The sequence below is a fragment of the Lonchura striata genome, chromosome 8, assembly GCF_046129695.1.
Source record: "Lonchura striata isolate bLonStr1 chromosome 8, bLonStr1.mat, whole genome shotgun sequence".
Taxonomy (NCBI): Eukaryota; Metazoa; Chordata; class Aves; order Passeriformes; family Estrildidae; genus Lonchura; species Lonchura striata.
The window spans coordinates 1739549-1759194 of NC_134610.1; the positions used below are offsets into that span (position 1 = coordinate 1739549).

Here is a 19646-nt window from a genome sequence, read left to right on the forward strand (position 1 = left end):
GATCTTCCTGCTTTCTTCTAGAGGAGGGCAGGGAAGATTTTTCTGCCAGAAGTGGTCCCTGTGCTACTCTAGAGAGCACTCCTGGGATGCAGGGATGTTTTTTCCTCAGTCTGAAAGGGAATTGGGTGAAATTCTCTGTAATTTTTACCACAAGTCTCAGTGAAATTACAACTGGTTGTAGGCAGCCTCCTAAAATTCTTCAGGGCTTGGGGAATCAGACAGCAGCATATCCCTGGGTATGTTGGGGTGTCAGACAGCAACATATCCCTGGGCATCATTCCTGAGAAGTGAGAAATGTAACTGGAACAGCTCCTGGCACATTAATCCCTTCTTTTGTGGCTTTTTTTTTCCCCTCCCAGCTGCGCTACAAAGAAACCTTTGAGAACACCAAGGGCAAATACCACACCGTGAAGGATGCTCTGGACATCGTGTACCACAGGAAGGTCACTGATGACATCAGCAGTGTATGTACAGCATCTTCATTCCTAATTAGTGTTTGACACTCAGCAACCTCTAATAGGCCACTTAGCCTTTTGTTCCATTTCATTATGTCAAATAATTGGGAAAAAAATCAGCATTATCAGTGTTGATTTCTCTCTTTCTCTGGAATATTGATTGCTGATGGCGTTACAAGTTAATCTCATTTCTACTCTTTTAGTTCTGCTGTTTCAGGGGTGGAAAATTTGAACTTTTGTGTTGTCTGGAGTGTTCTCTTCGATTGTTCTACTTAATTCTTCAACTGTCTCCGTAGGTGAAGTATAAGGAGAATTACATGAGCCAGCTGGGAATCTGGAGATCCATCCCAGACCGGCCCGAGCACTTCCACCACCGCCTGGTCACGGATGCCATCAGTGATGTGAGTCCCAGCAGCTCCTGCATGGCCCCCAGGGAAAGGTCCAAGTGCTCTCCAAGTGAGCCCAAACATTCCTTCCCAACAAAGGGAAAGCAGCTGAAGTTTTTCAGTGATTTACAATTTGCCCTGGGAACTGACACAATCTGATGGCTAAAGCTGCAGCACACCCCCCCCTTGTCAAATTAGTTTAAATTAATTTACATTAATTTAAATTAATTTCAGTTGTATCTGCTTAGATTTGTTTAGCCCTGTGACAACCTTTAATTGTACATTTCTGTACATACACAATAACCCCTTACCTGTACAATCTTTTAAATTCACACAGAAACTGCAGCAGCTAATGACAGATTGTGTGTGGGAATAAACTGAGTCCATCACAAAAATAGGAGAAACTAATTTATTTTATAATGGATGTAACTCTCTTTGCCACACCTGGTGCTGGGCTTTATTTCAGCACGGATTATCTGCTTAAAACTGAGTCTTTTTACTTCTTTTCTAAAGGTTAAATACAAGGAAGACCTGGAATGGCTCAAAGGCACTGGTTGCTATGTGTGGGATACTCCAAGTTTTGTCCTGGCAGAGCAGAATAAAGTGCTCTACAGTGGGGTGAGTGACACACCCTGAATTGTTGCAGAATGTTTTTGGATATTTGCTGTCCATTTACAGCAATTTGTTGTTGGTAGAAAAGTTAACTCACAAATGCAATAATTCCACCATTTTTGGCCACAATTTCTCTCTAAAATCACATTTTCATTGCCTTACCTTTCTTTGGACTAACATGGGCTGGGTTTTGCGTATTTAATTTTCTTTGGCTGCAGTGCAAGTACAAGGAGAATTTTGAGAAGACCAAGTCCAAGTTCAAGTACGTGGCTGACTCTCCAATCAATGAACATTTTAAATATGCAACTCAGCTGATGGATGGGGTAAGTAAAGATTTCTGTAGGCTCAGCCTTAAGGGGTTGGACTGTGAGTAAATACAGAGTTGAAGTAAAACTTCCTTAATTTCCTTAAAATCAGGCTTAAAGATGCTTTAAGATCAAACTAAAGTAATGAAAGACAAGTGGTTTTTTTGGTTTTTTTTTTCTCTGAGTATTAGGACAGAGCAAGTTTGCAGAGTCTAGAAAGTGAAATCCCCCCCCACGTTCATTAATTTTTCATGGCAAAGGAACTTTTCCTTTGCTGACTTAAATAATGCTGCTGGTACAGTGACCCTGAGGGTTGGTTTCCATCTCAAAAAGGTGTGGACAGAATTCCAATTGCTTTCTTAAAACATTGGTAAAATCTTTATTGGTGTTAGGAAGACAGAATTATGTCTGAAGTTTACACAGCTCCTTTAATGTCAGTGACTTTGCCTGGAATTTTTCCACTCCACAACTCAGCTTTTTCTTATTTTCCTCCTGTAGTTCTAAAGAAACAATTGACATAACCTAATAATTAATGAACACCCCTGGGTTTAAAATTCAAATCTCTCCTGGAGTTTGTTGGATTAGTGCTTTGCACCCCAGGACAGATTCCATGGAAAACATCACGTTCAGGGTGATTCAAAATCTGATGCTTTTCAAGTAAAGAAACAGATATTTAGATATTTATATCTTATATTTCATTCTTTTTCACCAGCCATTGTGTCGTATCATTACCTGCCACTAACTTTATTACTGTATTACCTGTTCTAGGTAAGAAAAGCTGTTTCACAACAAATACCTGAATTTTTATGAAGGTTGTTCAGTCTTGCTATTATTCATAGAGCAAATAAGGAAAAAAATTAATATCAGAAACATAAACACACAAAATTTCATCACTGGGAGCTCCATATATTGAAATACTTGCCTAAATATCTTCTGTTATATAAGTGATGTTTTTTTTAATAACATCTCATTGTGTTCTCTTTGGACTCAACTCAGGAATCTCCAACACAGAGTTGCTTCTGCAGTTACTTTTCATGGAGAAATTCAGTCATAAAATTGCTTATTGAAGGGGTGGAATAGAGACATCCTTAAGCTGTAGGCCTTCCAGAGGCAATGTAGAAATGCATTTATGACTTGGAAATATTCTTCCTCTTCTCTCTTTTTTTTTTTTTTTTCATTTTATTTTGATTTGTTGTTTTGTCTTGTTTTTGGGGTTTTTTGTTTCAGTTTTTTTGTTTGGAGTTTTTTAGTTTTTTGTTTATTTTTGGGATTTTTTTTGTTTAGTTTTTTGGGTTCATGTAAGGTTTTTTTGTGGCTTTTTTTGTTTGTTTGGGGTTTTTTGTGTTTTTTTTTTCTGTTGTTTTTTGTTGTTTTTAATTTTTTTAAATTTTTTGTTTGTGTTTTTTCTGGATTTTTATTTAGGGTTTTTTGTTGTTTTGATTTTTTTTGGTTTTTTAAAAAAAAATTATTCGGGGTATTTTGTTTGGGGGTTTTTTATTGTTTTTTGAGGGTTTTGGGATTTTTAAAAATTAATTTGTTAGGGGTTTTTGGGGGGTTTTTTGTTTTTTTTTTTTTTTTTGTTTGGTTGGTTTTTTTGTTGGTTTTTTTGGTGTTGTTTTTTTTGTTGTTGTTGTTGTTTTGGGTTTTTTTCTCAACGTATTTTTCTCTTTTGGACATAACTTTCAACCCCAGCCTGTAGAGAGGCTATACCAGTGACCTCTCTGTATCTTAACCCTCTCTTGTTACGCTGTATTGTGCTATTCTGAGCAGAAATTATACAAAGCAGCCTATGAGAAGCTCAAAGCTAGGTACAGCGTTATTGTGGATGACCCCAGGAACCTGCTGGCCAAGTGGGGCAGCACCCTGAGCAGTCAGGTACTGTGGGGAGCAGCTCAGCAGTGTCACAGCCCTGTGGTTTTTGTGATGTTTCTTCACTCTTCATCTCCATCCTGCCACCCAAAAAGGAGCCACTTTTTGTGTGAGCTGCTCTGTCCATCTGTCCTGTATGTACTTCCATTACTGTGCATCAATGGACATCAGGAATCCCATCCCTCCTGAAGCCACTGGAGAGGTTTTAAAAAATGCAGAATCAAGCGTTTATTGGTTTATTACCTCTCTTTTCAAATCTTCTTACTCATTTCTTGATAAAGCAGCAGGGACGTATTTTCCTTTATCCCTAATTTACTTTCATCTCCCTCCAAAAACTCGTAACTTCCTTAATGCGAGAGCAGGAAAATTTGTTCACCTGTACCTTTGGCAGTGTTAAATATCCAGATGTGAATTGTATGCACATGTGGATGACTACATGCAGCACCTTGCCTAAATCTCTCCACTCTCCAAGTGCCTGGGATCTAGAGCTGTGTCGTTGTTCATGTTGTTCATGGGTCTCTCTTGTCCTTGGTTGCCATTTGCATGGACAGAGAAGCTATAAAGCCTTTGCCAAGATGCTCCTGCAGCACGGATGCAATGAAATTCTGAGGCCAGACATGCTGACAGCACTCTACAACACATACCTGTGGAGCCAGGTAATCTGCAGAGCTGCTGCTCTAGGGCACCTTCGATCCCACTCTAGCTGCTTGGACTTGGCATATTTACTGCTCCCTCTATATCCATGGACTTCAGACCCCAAAATTCCTCCACGTGCTTAATGCTGGCTGTGATAAAATAAAACAGAATATCTGAAACAATATTTGCTGTCTCTTGGACATCGCTCAGCTCAGGCTGAGTTTGTCTCCATATCTCCTTTCATTATAAACACTTGGTATGAATTCCACATACTTGTACAAAAAAGCAATTTTCTATACATTTCAGATATTGGATGTTAGTTCTACCTGGTATTTCCCTAACCCAGTTCTCATTCTGACACCATTTCTTGGCCTGGCCACCTTTGATAACCCCAGTTCCTTAACTGAGGAAGGACAGGATGAGATTCCAACATTTATCTCTCACCGTGCCCAGAATGGTGTCAGACACAGAACAGTTATTTCTGCTCTGAAATCACAGCTTCTGGCAGTCAGCTCACCCTTTGCAGGGGAAAAATCATTCCTGATCGTGAATTGGAATATAAATTATACACTGGAAGCAATTCTGTCAGAGGGAATTGGAATTTGTTATTGCCTGTGCCAATAGTGACATTCTTCAGTAACAAATTACTGAAGGTCTTTCAGACATTTTTGTTCCATTTTTTCTGTGGATTTATATTCTTTCACTAAAAACTCCTTGCAGGTAACTCTGTGTATGTTTGAATTTAAAAAAAGAAATGTCTGACCTGCATGTCCTCCTGAGTTCACTCCATGTTATCATTGATTATTTGTCTATCATTTTTCATATTTTGTCTGTCGCAGTTCCATTTCAAATGCATGGGTTTGTTTTCTGATAAAGGGTAGAGCATGAAAATTCTTTTTTCAAAAATGCATTCTAACCTTTTCCAGCTGCCTTGAGGTTGCCTACAATGAATTTCCATCCTTGGTGAACCTGTTCTCACTGGTGAACTCTGTGAAAAAAGGTTTAGAAACCTGAGCAGGGCAAGCTGATCCTTAAGAAAATTATTACCAAGGCACAAATCCTGCTGCCAAAGCCTTGAAAATGTCCTGGCATTGGGATATAATTGATAACATTTTTATCTCCTGCTGTGTGAGATGATTTACATTTCTCTTCACTCTGATCACGGAATCTTCACAGGTTGGAAAAGACCTCCAAGATCGCCAAGTCCAAATTTCAACTGGATATGAATATTTAAAAATGAGATTTTGTCCATCATGAAATTTAAAAGTCTCTGGTCTGCAAGGATTGATTTTTTTAGCTCAGTCCTGGAGATTTTAGCTTGAAATAACCATAAAATGAATCAGACAAACAAACAGGCAGCCTCCTGGGCAAGGAAGGAGTTTGCAATTCAGCTCATGGTGCATGTTCTGCTTTCCTTGGCTTTGTGGGAGGGTTTTGCAATTTTACCCATGGATATAATCCCACCTCTGGGAGAGGTTTTGCCCTGCTCTGTGTTATTAACTTAGAGCCTTTCCCCATCTCCAGATTCAGTACAAAAAGGACTATGAGAAGAAGAAGGACAAATACACCACAGTTCTGGATACTCCAGAGTATTTACGGACCACGAAGGTCAACAAGCAGATCAGTGACGTAAGTGTGGACCCTTGGGGATGGGACAGTCACCCCCAGGGAATTCCCAGCTGCCACCAAGGATTCCCAGAAGTAACCCCAGCCCCAATTTGTCCCTTCAGATTATTTACAAGCTGGAGTACAACAAAGCCAAGCCCAAGGGCTACACCACCATCCAGGACACGCCGATGCTGCTGCACGTGCGCAAGGTCAAGGACAGGATCAGTGACGTGAGTGGAACCTCTGTGGCACCAAAACCACCCCAAATCCACTTTTTAACTTGGTAGCCAATGTTTGTGACTCCTGTCTAATGCTGTCAGTGAAAATCATCACCTTCTTAGACCATATTGGCCTGTAAAACTATCTGCATTCAGTGCTTGGAACATTTTTTTTTTCTGAGACAAACCACCCCTCACTAGAAATAAAAGCCATGACCTGGAAGTGGTCTCCAAATCTGAATGAATTTGGAGAAGTTTTTTTCTGTTTTTTCTTCCTCTAGTAACTGATTTTTTTTTTTGAGGCTTGAATAAAATATTTCATGTATTGCTGTGTTTATTAATTTTTTTTATATGGATACTGTGAATATGTAAAGTAAATATTCTGATCTGAAACAAATATGTTTTGATTATGGATTGATTATGGAGCAATAGAAAAGAAGGAAAGAGAAAATAAGATAGAATTTAGGACTCCTGCTCCTAATTCCTTCTCCTATCTTTTCTTTGTCCTTTTTTAGTTGTTCCTTAGGTATCCATAAATGAGGATGCTGAAACTTCTGAAACTCAATGTAGTACTGTCAGAATAAGTAGCCTGAATCTCATCCAGATGCTCCATGGGTTTCTACAGGATTAGTAACTCCAGGAATTTTATTTTATTTATTTATTTAATTTATTCCAGGAGGAATCAATAGTTTTTATCCAGATACTAAAGAGGATCATTGAGAGACAGAGATGTGAATTGAAGGACTTTTTTAAGCTCCAAACTGAGTGCTGAGTTTCTCTGTAGGAGTTTTCAGTTAGTGTAACTATCAGAAAATAAGACTCTTCAAAATCTTATTTTGAAGAAAAATAACTGCAAAAAACTAGAAGTATTCAGGAAAAAAACTCCTAGAAATATTCAGAATGACTGATTGTGAATAGATTTTATTAATCTTAGTCTGTGCCTTGTGATGAGTTAAAACTGCTTCATTTTCTGTATAAAGAGAAGTGCTGCTGGAGAGGACCCTCCTTCAGGCAGGTGCTTGATATCAAGTTGTATCAACAGAATTTATTTTTCATGGAATCCCAGAATTATTTAGGTTGGAAAAGCCCTCAAAGCCATCAAATTCAAGCTGTGCCCAACCCCCCCAGCACCAGCCCTGAGTGCCACCTCCAGTCATTTTCTCCTATTAAGATTTTATCCAGACTGGAGCAATTTTAATGAAGTTTTTCAATATTTGAATGCTTTTCTTGTTGATGCTGATCTGATCTTTGCAAACATTTTTTACATCTTTGTCTTTCTCCAGCTGAAATACAAAGAAATGTATGAGAGGAGCAAATCTCGCTGCAATGTCGTGGCAGATTCAGTTCACATCAAAACTCCCAGGCACGCCTACAAACTGAACAGCAACGTGAGTTCTGTCCTGCTCATGGCTTCATTTTATTCTGGAGGGTGGTGGGAACTGGTAGTGGAAGCCAAAAGGAATTATTTCCACAAGAAATTATTCCACAAGAAATTAAATTCCACTGAAATTTTTGGGCATGGCTTCTAATCCTCACGGTGCTGGAAGAAAATGTGCTTTAATTTCTTTCATACTGAAGTGTTCACTCTGGTGAGTTGTCCTTGAGGTTCTTGTGTGTCACACATTCTGGCCTTCCAGCTGTCCCCTGTTGTCCTGGCAGAGACACATCTGCCCCAGGAATTCCATGGGATGATGCTCTTGGAGACAAAACTTCATGGAAAACTTTCCTGTGGTTTCTGTTATTGGTGCCCAGCATCCATTTCAGTTGGAAGGATCTGAAAGCTCTCACCTTCTCCAAAGTCAGGACATCATTTCAGTCCTTCATATCCCATTCTCCACTTTCATATCCCATTCTCCACCTTCATATCCCTTTCTCCACATTCTTATCCCTTCCTCCACCTTCATATTCCTTCCTCCACCTTCATGTCCCTTTCTCCACCTTTTTATCCCTTCCTCCACCTTTTTATCCCTTTCTCCACCTTTTTATCCCTTTCTCCACCTTTTTATCCCTTTCTCCACCTTTTTATCCCTTTCTCCACCTTCATATCCCTTTCTCCACCTTCATATCCCTTTCTCCACCTTCATATCCCTTTCTCCATCCAGCAGTGGAAACCTGCAGTGGCTGGGTTGTGCCTGACCCAGAGAAAAGCCCTAATCTGGTGTAGATCCATTTTCTTACCTCTTCTCACCAGCCAAAAGAGAATTGGCCTCTGTGTGTTGTGTGCAAAGTACCAGTTTCCCACCAACTCTTCCTGTTTGTTTTTCCCTGGACACAGCTGGATTATAAGAAGAAATACGAAGCAGCCAAAGCCCACTGGCACCTGATTGCTGACAGGCCTGACTTCATCCAAGCAGCCAAGTCCTCTCTGCAGCAGAGTGATGTAAGAAAATCAAAATACACCGAATATTCCATTTCCCCATCTCTCCTATTCAGAATTTTTTTAAAAAATTGGAGAAGATCAGAGACTCTCTTACTTTATCTTTCCTTTTTCCTTCCTGCAGTATGAATACAAACTGGACCGGGAATTCCTCAAGGGGTGCAAACTGTCTGTCACAGATGATAAAAACACAGTGTTGGCCCTCAATAATGCCATCCTGGCCAGTGATGTAAGCACTGAACTCGCCTTTCCTCTGCAAGTTCTCTACTACCACTTTACTCACTACTTAACTCTTCTATTGCAAGTATAATTGGATGAGCAACAAAGCTTTGGACAGTTGGTCTCAGTCTCTCAGTCTGAGAGAGACTCTCTCAGTCTCTAAAAATTCTTAATTTTTAATTTGTTAATGAAATAAATCATTATTTGATTTATTTAATTAACAAATTGACTGAATAAATTTGGTCTTGTAGAAGCCACTGGCCTAATTCATGGATTAAATTAATATTCAAAGTTAATATTGCCTGAGCACCCTTAGACTTTACACCCAGGTACATCTCTGCATTCCTGATACTGAAATTGAAGTGTCTGGAGAAAATAACTCAGAATATCTTTAATAATTGCTAACAGTATGTTAATATTCAGTATACTAAAAAAAATCCAAGTGAGAGCCATAGGAATGTATGGATTAAGCTGTAAAATATCAAAATACGGATTTTCTGCAAAATTTTGTACTAACAAGCAAACAGAGCTGTACTGATTATTTTTTATGCTGACAGATACACATTATTTAAATTGATATCTTTCCTTCCTGCTAGATAAAATACAAAGAGAAGCACAACAAAGCCCGTGGGACCTACCACGTTGTTCCAGACACCCCTCAGATCCTGCTGGCTAAGAACGTCAGCTCTCTGGTGTCTGAGGTAAAACATTCATTTATTCTTGATTTAACTGAACTGAACTCCATCCTGGAGCTGCTGGGTTTGACCTGGTGTTCCCCTGTGCTGGCAGAACAAATACAAAGAGCAGAGCAAGAAGCAGCTGCCCCATGGCTCCTTCACCACCCTGCCCGAGACCAGGGACACCGTCCACGTCAAGGAGGTGACCAAGAACGTCAGCGAGGTGAGCTCAGGCTCAGCTCATCTTCTCCAAAGCTGAGCTTTTCTAATCCCAACCCCAAAAGCTGCAGCCAGCACATTTGGGGTGTGAGGTGGCTCCTCTTTGTCCACCTACAGCAGTTTTGAGGAGCTTGTTTCCAAGTTTCTGCAGCGTTTCCCTCCGTGTGACATTAAAAACTCACACGTGGCCCTTGTTGTTCCTGACAGACGAACTACAAGAAGAAGTTTGTGAAGGAGAAAGGCAAATCCAATTATTCTGTCATGCTGGAGCCTCCTGAGGTGAAACATGCCATGGAAGTTGCTAAAAACCAGAGCACAGTAAGTTTGCCTCTTTTCCCATTAATTTAGTTGGTTATGTAAGCAAATTCAGCTGGAAAACCCCAAGTTTATGGATTTCTGAATTTCCTCCTAGCCTCCATATTCAGGTGTAATTTTGAAAGATAAACGTACAAATATTTGCAAATATAAAATTCAGCTGAAATGAAGGATTTGTATTTAAATCCCATTGTAGGATTTCAAGTAATCCGGTGAAAATCACATCTAATAATTTTTTCATCCTTTCAAATACAGACAGAATTTCCCATATTGATTTCTTCACTTGTAGACAACTTGCAAAACCAGATCTCCTGATTCGTGCCGTGTGAATTGATTTCCAAAACAAACCCATGAGCTTTCTCAGCACCGTTGCTGTGTCCTTACTTGAATAAATTTAATTTTCTCATTAATTTTCTTTCCTCTGTCTTCTTCCATGGATTAGATTGAATACAAGAAAGATGCCAAATCCAAACTCCACTACACACCTATAGCAGATCGACCAGATATTAAGAAAGCAACTCAGGCTGCCAAGTTAATCAGCAATGTGAGTGGCTTTAAGCCTTCTGTATAATCTTTTAACCTTAATTTAATGAAAAAAAAATCCAGTAGAATGATTAAAAGAGGTTTCCTCACTCCTAAAGGATTTATTTCTTTGGTTAGATTGAATATAAGAAGCGTGGAGCAGCAGGTGTGGGTGTGACCATGCTGGGACGTCCAGACATTGAGCTGGCCAAGGAGGTGTCCAAACTGACCAGCCAGGTAAGGGCAAGGTGAAACCTTGGTGAAACTCAAAGCAGGGAGAGAAATGAGATGTAAAATTAATTTACAGAGTGATGTCATTATTATAACTGAAATTATTTCCAAATTGGGGGGAAGGGAAAGGAAGGGAATGTGGGGAAGTAAAAATTAATTACAAATATTAAGTGTTTCTTTGTTAAACTTTGATACTGTTATTAATGGAGATATAAAACCTCCTTAAGATGACGCTGTGACATAAATGCTGAAGTGTTTGCCCTGTTCTTTTTTAGCTCTTTTGGGTTCTTGGTAAGGAACCAGCCTTTACCTGACTCTTGTTTTCCATTCTTTGAACGGACACTTGGTTTCTTTCAGCCACTTTCTTTTTTCTTTATATCTTTAAAAGAATCTTGTGCCAGGACCTCAGTCCCTCTTGGTTCTTTCTCACCTCTTTGTGTTTGAATTCTGGATTTTTTGCCTTTCTGACCTTGCTTTCCTGCTGCTGGTTGTAGGCAGAGTACCTCAAACAACACATGAGAGGCCACGGAGCTGCTTCCTATGACACCCCCTGGATGAGAACCTTTAAGAAAGCAAATATGCTAAGTAGTCATGTAAGAGAATTTTAATTAAATGCCATTTAATGCCATTGTTGTGCATTTGTCTCTTGCTGGCATAATTGTCTTGGAATTCTGCAGCACCACGTGTAGCTTTAAATGTTGTTCTGCCCTTCATGGTGGTTTTGGAGCTTCCAGATTGTTTTGTTGAAGGTTTCAGTGCACTAACAGAATGTGAAAACTCACCTTTTTCACCCAAAAAACCTGAAATTTGAGCTGTTTGTCCAAAAATGAAAAAAAAAAAAACCACAGGGAAATACATGTGTAAATATATGTGTGTGACCAACCTGAAAAATGGTAATTTTCAGGGAACAGTCACCAGAACTTCATTTTAACTTTTCAAACTTCTATTAAAACTGCATTTAAACTCCAGTTAAACTATTTTATTGGCTGGAATTTCCTATGGAAGAAGAGGCTGTGACTGAATCAGTCCCACTGCGAAGCGCAGCCTGTACTGGTGTGAGGGTTCATTGTTTCTTAGACTTCTTCCCACAGCAAAACCTTTGGGAAATAGAAAACCAGAGCCTGGGTTGCCCATTTGGTATTGCTAGCAGACAGGTCTCTGCCATTTCACTTTTACACATGTATTTCCAAGAGAAAAAAAAAAGGGATTTTATTTTTTCCATGTCTGGCTGTGTCTGCTGCCATGTTTGGATGTTGGAATGTCCACCACGGTGTCTGCAGGAAAACCAAAGATCTCCTCAGGAGAACCAAGGATTCCAAAGTGATCTACAAGAAAGAGAAGAAGTTCTGTTTGTTCCACTTCAGTGATGAGATCCTGGTTTGCCATTCTTTTTCCACTCTTGGTCTTTCAAACATTCTTTGCTGAGATAATTTTGGTTCTGAGGGAAAATGAGCTGCTGGAGGGGCAGTGAGGGAGCAAAGAATGGTTGGCATCATCTTTAACAGCTGTTCTTTCTCTTGGACATCTCTTCTCATAAACTTTGTAAAGCATCATGTCCACTTTGTTTATCCAGCTGAGTTTTTAGTAGCATTTTGTCTGTCTGGCTTGCTTGCTTTTAATTTTCCATTGATCTCCCAGCAACTCTCCTTTTGGGTTTAAAAAACTCTCATTCCTATCAATATTCCTGTGCCTCCAGGCTGGGTCTGCTGGATTCTGATGGCTCACATTGCTGTGTTTGACCTGGCTGAAGCTGATGTGGTTTGGAAGTGTTACTAAAACTCCTGTAGAATCTAATTAATTATTTATCATTAGTAATTAATCGTGTCACTGCTCTGGTTGTAATTAATGTCCTGCTTTAATCCAGACAGAACAAACACACTGTGTACATAACAATGGGTAGAAAAGTATTTGATGTATTGACATCTTCAGTGCTCTAAAATCTTGAGGTTTTTAAAGCTCTTATTTCTCCAAGAAGTGTAAAAATTTCTTCTTAACAGTCTTCCATATACTCTTACATTATTACATTTTATATATTATATATTAATGTTATATAATATATAATCTTCTTGTATTTTACTCTTGTTACACCTGTCTGTGTTTGTCTTTGTGAAACATCTTAAATCAATGGACTGTTCCCATCAAGGGAAAAACTCTTCACCTCCAAGGGTCAGAATTTTGGCAACACAATTCTCTTGGCTCTTTTATTTTTACAATGAGGAGGTGTGACCTTTGCACTGGATGCAAAATTGCAAGTGTAAATGTCAGATAGATTTAGATTTTCTTTCCATGTCGGGTCGTTTTTGAAATAATCTCTTTTTCCAGTGGACACCTTCAAGTTCCTGCACTTCCCCTTCTTCTCGCAGCCAGCACCAAAACAGGGTGATTCCTGCAGAGCAGCTGTGACACCTGGTTGTTCTCTGTTTAGGTGAAATACAAGGAGAACTTTGCCAAAGAGTTGGGCAAAAAGCCAAAATACGATTTGAAGGAGGCCAAAATCTACAAGACGCTGAAGGACGCGCACAACATGGCCAGCGAGGTACGTTCGCTTTGGCTTTTCCGTGGTGGAGATCCCATCCTGCTTTCCCAAATCCCTCCTTTGTGTGGTTGGGACCTCCCCCAGGCCAGGCTGAACCCCTCTCCTGATGGGTGTGACCCTCATTCCCCGCAGGTGAAGTACAAGGCAGACCTGAAGAAGCTGCACAAGCCCGTCACGGACATGAAGGAGTCGCTGCTCATGAACCACGTGCTGAGCACCAGCCAGCTCGCCAGTGCTGTAAGCTCGGGGTGATCCCACAGCTCCCAGGGTGGGAATTCCCTGGGAATTCCCTGCTAACTCCCCCTGTAACAGCTGCTCCCTGGGCACCTCCATGGGCATCACCTGGTAGTGATCTCTTCCTCTGCTTCCCAGCGGCGCCTCCTTAGCCGGCGGTGCCCGCGCTCGTGCCCTGGGAAGGGGAATCCTCCTCTCCTGCAGCACTGCTAATATTGTAAACACTGAGCATTTTTACTGGGCTGGTTCTTGACCCCATTTTAACTGATTGCAGAACTGCTGCTGATTTAAATCCTCTGATAATTTTTACTGGATTGGTTCTTGATCCAATTTTTAACTGATTGCACTTCACTAACAAATATATATATTTTTTTTTTTCCTTTTTTTCTTTGCTGATTACTATATTTAATTTTTTTTTAATCTGATTTTTTTTTTTTTTACTTCATGTTTGTATAACGCTCCCCTGTTGTAAATCCACATAATTATGCCTAACAAAATAATTGATAATGAGAAAAGGCAAAACCTTTATTGCCTGGTACAGCCTTTTCATTACCCACTGTGTTTTCTCTCTTCTCTTTCTTTTTCTTCTTTTAATCCTGGTTTGGACAAAACCTTTGTCGCAATCCAAATGACCATAAAAAATAACTATTCTCTCACATCTTTAACCTCCAAAGTCAATTCTAAACTTCTTGGTTTTTGTTTTACTTCTTGCATTTCTAATTTCTCTCTGACATTCTGTTGAAGTGTTGCTTTGATTGGACCTAAGAAGTAAATTTGCTGAGGGTTTTTTTTTGATTGAGATGATTTTTGACACCTTCCCTTCAGTACCAGTACAAGAAGCAATATGAGAAGAGTAAGGGTCACTACCATGTGGTGCCAGATAATCTTGAACAGGTTCATCTCAGGGAGGCCTCAGAGCTCCAGAGCCACGTAAGTTGGACGTGTGTTTGTCCTCATCCCAACTCACTGAGCACCAAATTCCATCAAAATCCTCCCAGTGAATCCTCCAGGCTGGGACATTCCCTGTGCCTCTCTGCCCCACCAGCACTGCAGCCCTGGAGAAGGATCCAGGGAGCAGAACCTGCACATTTCCAGGTGCAGAACACATAAAATACACAGATAAAATCTCCATTCCAGAGCCAATCCTGTTGCTCAGCTCTGCTGCACATGGGTCCTTTTACACAGGATAATACATTTATCAGGGGGATTTGTCTCTGGAGACGAAAGGACCTGGGAATCACAGAATCTGGGAGCTGAAGGAATTAGGGTTGTTGCTGACAGTGATTTCCAACTGCTTCATCCATTCCACGATCCAAAGGAGAGCTCTGCTGTCCTCTCCTGCATCCAAAATGGCTTTAACAAAACTATCAACCTGCCTAGAGGTTTTCCCTCTGGAATAAAACAGGGGATCACTCCAGAGAAGTTCACAGTCTGATTTGGCCTCTGATCCTCTCTGTTCCCAGTATTTATTGGCTGTAAAGCAAGAGAGGAATTACTGCAAGAACACCAAGGGCCACAGCTGATTGTTCTGGTGCTTGGCACAGAATTCCAGAAGGGTTTGGGGGTATTTAGGATTATCCTGACCCACCCCTGCCCTGGACAGGGGCACCTCTCACCATCCCAGGCTTCTCCAGCCTGGCCTTGGCCACTGCCAGGGATGTTCAAGGCATGGAAAGGCAAAAAGGTCCCACAGCCAAAGGCCATAAGGAAGTGGTTGTCAATCAGGCTGTTGTTAATGAGGCTGTAATTAATTTTTAAGTCACTCCTTGTTGCTCCAGTTTGGGATCAGGCTCTGACTTGGCCACAGCATCCCCTCATTGAGCACTCTGAAAATCTGGAGAATAGAACTTGAAGCAGGAATCATCTTCATGGACATTTTACTTCCTGGACACCAAATTTTACATTTGCTGATCAATAATAAAGATTTCAGGAAGGCAAACTGCATTAGCCATTCAATTTTTATCCCAGAACTGTTGATAGTAGGCACATACTAGTCAATTAATTAGGTCTTTGGTTATTTAGGAGGGTGACTTTCTGTCTTTTCTTCTCAGGTGAAATACAGAGAAAAGTATGAGAAGGAAAAAGGAAAGCCCATGTTGGACTTTGAAACTCCCACATACCTGACTGCAAAGGAGTCTCAGCTCATGCAGAGCGAGGTAAAACCAACACTGATAGTCTGAAAAGCTTTAAAATACCTTTTTTCTATTAAACTTAGGGATTTAACAGGCAATTCTGCCTGCACCTTGTGCACGCTGACTGAAAAATTATAGAAATTTCATATTTCTTTATGGTGGTTGTTAAATGCTGCATTGAACATTCATGACACTTTCCTGTCATGAAATGAGTTTATCTGTATTTTTTTAAATGAAGCTTAAATAAGTCTTTGAGTAAGAAATGTGGTACAAAGTTTATTTCACTTTTACAACACAGCACAGAGTTTGTGCATTATCACAGGACACAGAAAGTGCTCTGCTTCTTTTTTTTCCACCTCAAAACTCCATTTTTGAGAAAACTCTTTTATTCCCTGTGTGTCTCTGCTGTCAGAGATTCTCCCCTGACCTGTAATTTTAATTTTCATTTCTTGTGCAGTTTTTTTCTGTGTTTTTTTGAAGTTTATTCCTCTTCTGGCCCAGATGGAGGCTGCAAAGCAGCTGTGTAAGGTCATTAGTCCTGTGGTACCTTTTAATGCTTTCTCTGCATAGATAAATGAATAGAAAAATAAAAAATAAAGGCAGGATCAGGTCCTATTTCCATAGAAAGCAATGATCTGCTTCAAAATTTTTAGTGGGAACAGGATTTAGGAGCCCATTTAGTATCAACTGTACCCAGTGACATCAACACCCTCCCGGCTTTGCACATAATGAAAATATTGTAATAAATATTTGCTTTTTTTTTTTTTTTTTCTTTCCCTTCTTCTTCTTCTTCATCTTGCTCTCATTAGAAAGAATATAAGAAGGACTTTGAAGAGTCCATGAAGGGCAGGAACCTCACTGGCCTGGAGGTCACACCATCCCTCTTGCATGTCAAATACGCCACCAAAATAGCGAGCGAGGTACCAGCTCCTCGGGGCTTCCTTCCTGTGCCTCCTGCAGCACCTCCAGCACTGCCACTTCTTCTTCCCACTCTCCTGCCCACCCAGCCACACTGAGCATGTTTACATCCATTTTGTGCTGCCAGCTAATTTGCCATGGACATTTCTTCTTTCTCCTTTAACCATACTCCCATGTGCTGCCCCTCTCTGACTTCCCTCAGCCTAACTGGTCCATATGTGTGTGCCTTGGCAATTTATCTTCCACAGTAATCCTTATCTTTTCTTGGAGTAATTCTTCCATAACCCTCTACAATATTCTTTCTTGTTTTACAAATTTTCTTTTTTTTTTTTTTTTTTCTTTTCTTTTGGAGCTTTTGGAACTCTTTTTTTCTTTCATTTTATTTAATTTTTTTTTTTTTTTTTTTTTTTGCAACAAAGTTGGTAGAGTGTAGAACTCCCTTTGATCTGGCTTTGCAGTGTTTTTCCTTCTCCTTCCCCTGCAGAAAGAGTACAGGAAGGATCTGGAGGAAGGAGTCAAAGGGAAAGGACTGACAGCCTTGGAGGAGACTCCAGAAATGCTGAGAGCCAAGAATGCCACTCAAATCCTGAACGAGGTATGGGAGAGCTGCTTGGGAAATGCCTGAGTGCACAGAATGTCCAGCTACCCTGGGAGGGACACCTTGCACCATCCCAGGCTGCTCCAAGCCCTGTCCAGCCTGGCCTGGGACACTGCCAGGGATCCAGGGCCAGCCCCAGCTGCTCTGGGAATTCCAGCCCAGCCAGGAATTCTTTCCCATCCATCCCAGCCCTTTGACTGGTGTGAACTCCATCATTCCCTGCAAACTCTTCAGCAGAGGGCAGGAAGGAACATGGAAGAGGGAATTAGGATCAAAGTGGACTTTTAAGGGAGCTCTTTCCTGGGTGCACAGTCACTGTCAGGAATTCAGATGGGAAACAGGAGCTGGGATCAACAGTTACTCAAGGGACTCACTAATTAATTAATCAAGGCACTAAACCAAGACTTAAGTCATGAAGCACAAACTGAAACAATCTGAAATTACATAATTTGCATATTCCTGGTTTGGGATTGGCACTGTTCCTGTTTGGGATGGGCACTGTTCCTATCACTGTTCCTGGTTTGGGATTGTCACTGTTCCTGATTTGGGATTGTCACTGTTCCTGGTTTGGGATTGTCACTGTTCCTGGTTTGGGATTGTCACTGTTCCTGGTTTGGGATGGGCGCTGTTCCTGGTTTGGGATGGGCACAGTTCCTGGTTTGGGATGGGCTCTGTTCCTGATTTGGGATTGTCACTGTTCCTATTTGGTATGGGCTCTGTTCCTGGTTGGGATGGGCTCTGTTCCTGCTTTGGGATGGGCTCTGTTCCTGATTTGGGATAGTCACTGTTCCTGATTTGGGATTGTCACTGTTCCTATTTGGGATGGGCACAGTTCCTTGTTGGGATGGGCTCTGTTCCTGGTTGGGATGGGCTCTGTTCCTGGTTGGGATGAGCACTGTTTCTGTTTGGGGTTGTTGGTATTCCTGCTTTGGGATAGTCACTGTTCCTGATTTGGGATAGTCACTGTTCCTGATTCGGGATAGTCACTGTTCCTGATTTGGGATTGTCACTGTTCCTGGTTGGGATGGGCGCTGTTCCTGGTTTGGGATGGGCACAGTTCCTGGTTTGGGATGGGCTCTGTTCCTGATTTGGGATTGTCACTGTTCCTGGTTGGGATGGGCACAGTTCCTGGTTGGGATGGGCACGGTTCCTCTTTGGGATGGGCACGGTTCCTCTTTGGGATGGGCACAGTTCCTCTTTGGGATGGGCACGGTTCCTCTTTGGGATGGGCACGGTTCCTCTTTGGGATGGGCACGGTTCCTCTTTGGGATGGGCACGGTTCCTCTTTGGGATGGGCATGTTTCCTTTTTGGGATGAGCCCTGTTCTGGCGTGTGGCTGTGCCTCATTGCCCCTTTCCCACGTCCCTGCAGAAGGAGTACAAGAAGGCCCTGGAGCAGGAGATCCGCGGGAAGGGCCTGACCGAGCTGGCGCTGGAGACGCCGGATTTCGTGCGGGCCAGGAACGCCACCGACATCGCCAGCCAGGTCTGTGGCACCCCCAGCCCCTTGGAAAGGAAAATCCAGATTTTTCTGGGTAAACCCAGCGGGAGCTGTGGTGCAGAGGTGACCGAGGCCCCTAAACGTGAGCTTTGCCCGACAGATCAAATACAAACAATTGGCAGAAATGGAGAAAGCCAACTACACCAGTGTTGTTGATACTCCAGAGATTATTCATGCCCAGCAGGTCAAGAACCTTTCCAGCCAGGTATCTTGAGTGAAGCAATTAATCCTGCTCATGTGGGAACTCCAGGAAATACTAATTAAACACACAAATAACCACCTCTCACAGCCTTCAGGAGGCACCAGGGAACAAATCTTTCCAGAGTTCTGGAATTCTACGGCAATAATCAAATTAATTTTACTGCTCTGTCAAGTGACACAATAATTTCTCTTGCTTTGCAAAGCTAATTCTTCTTTAAGCAGATTCTTCTTAATTCTCTACTCCTCAATAACCTGCTGTCTAAAATAAATCTTGCACAGAGGCATAATCTCAGTTTCTATCAGACAGAGAAGAACTCACATCTCCACAAAGATGGGCACTAGTCAACAATCAGTAACTCCAGTTTGTTTCTTGCTGCTTTTGTGTTTTCTATTTTAATCCATTTGGGGTTTTCCATCAGAAAAAATACAAGGAAGATGCAGAGAAGAACATGCCCTACTACGTGCCTGTGGCTGACACACCAGAAATGCAGAGGGTCCGAGAGAATCAGAAGAACTTTAGCATGGTAAGTCCAGAAAAAAATTTTAAAACCCCATATTTTTCTCATTTTTGAAGAAAACTGTGAGGGAATTTGTACAGCATAGAGTTAAGATTTGCCATTTTCCCTTTTCACAGCTTCAGTATCAGTCAGACCTACAGAACAGTAAAGGAAAAGTCACAGTGGTTCAGGACACCCCAGAAATCCTGAGGGTGAAGGAAAACCAGAAGAATTTCAGCTCGGTATGGTCACCTCTGTCTTCACTCCTCAGCCCAAAAAAATACAGTTTAATATCTTTAATAAAACTACAATCTTTTGGTGCTTCTCCTACAGGCACAGTAGATTTAGCTGGGCTTTATAAAGTGTTTTTCCTGCTGTTTT

The 19646-nt window shown here is 41.2% G+C and overlaps 1 protein-coding gene across 15 annotated transcripts in view; it reads left to right on the top strand.

Annotated features, from left to right (window-relative positions):
- NEB (nebulin) overlaps nucleotides 1-19646 on the top strand; it is a 104725-nt gene that overhangs the window by 64884 nt on the left and 20195 nt on the right. For 12 of the 15 annotated variants that reach the window (XM_077784883.1, XM_077784880.1, XM_077784882.1 and 9 more), the window contains 24 exons: nucleotides 360-464; nucleotides 752-856; nucleotides 1355-1459; nucleotides 1672-1776; nucleotides 4179-4283; nucleotides 5788-5892; nucleotides 5994-6101; nucleotides 7373-7477; nucleotides 8365-8469; nucleotides 8591-8695; nucleotides 9282-9386; nucleotides 9475-9585; nucleotides 9789-9899; nucleotides 10339-10440; nucleotides 10557-10655; nucleotides 13075-13185; nucleotides 13318-13422; nucleotides 15471-15575; nucleotides 16361-16471; nucleotides 16954-17064; nucleotides 18439-18552; nucleotides 18668-18772; nucleotides 19188-19292; nucleotides 19403-19507. In XM_077784883.1, the coding sequence (XP_077641009.1) occupies nucleotides 360-464; nucleotides 752-856; nucleotides 1355-1459; nucleotides 1672-1776; nucleotides 4179-4283; nucleotides 5788-5892; nucleotides 5994-6101; nucleotides 7373-7477; nucleotides 8365-8469; nucleotides 8591-8695; nucleotides 9282-9386; nucleotides 9475-9585; nucleotides 9789-9899; nucleotides 10339-10440; nucleotides 10557-10655; nucleotides 13075-13185; nucleotides 13318-13422; nucleotides 15471-15575; nucleotides 16361-16471; nucleotides 16954-17064; nucleotides 18439-18552; nucleotides 18668-18772; nucleotides 19188-19292; nucleotides 19403-19507 (2553 nt within the window). The remainder of the gene's footprint in view (nucleotides 1-359; nucleotides 465-751; nucleotides 857-1354; nucleotides 1460-1671; nucleotides 1777-4178; nucleotides 4284-5787; nucleotides 5893-5993; nucleotides 6102-7372; nucleotides 7478-8364; nucleotides 8470-8590; nucleotides 8696-9281; nucleotides 9387-9474; nucleotides 9586-9788; nucleotides 9900-10338; nucleotides 10441-10556; nucleotides 10656-13074; nucleotides 13186-13317; nucleotides 13423-15470; nucleotides 15576-16360; nucleotides 16472-16953; nucleotides 17065-18438; nucleotides 18553-18667; nucleotides 18773-19187; nucleotides 19293-19402; nucleotides 19508-19646) is intronic. The other 3 variants (XM_077784873.1, XM_077784875.1, XM_077784872.1) reach the window with 2 other exon arrangements.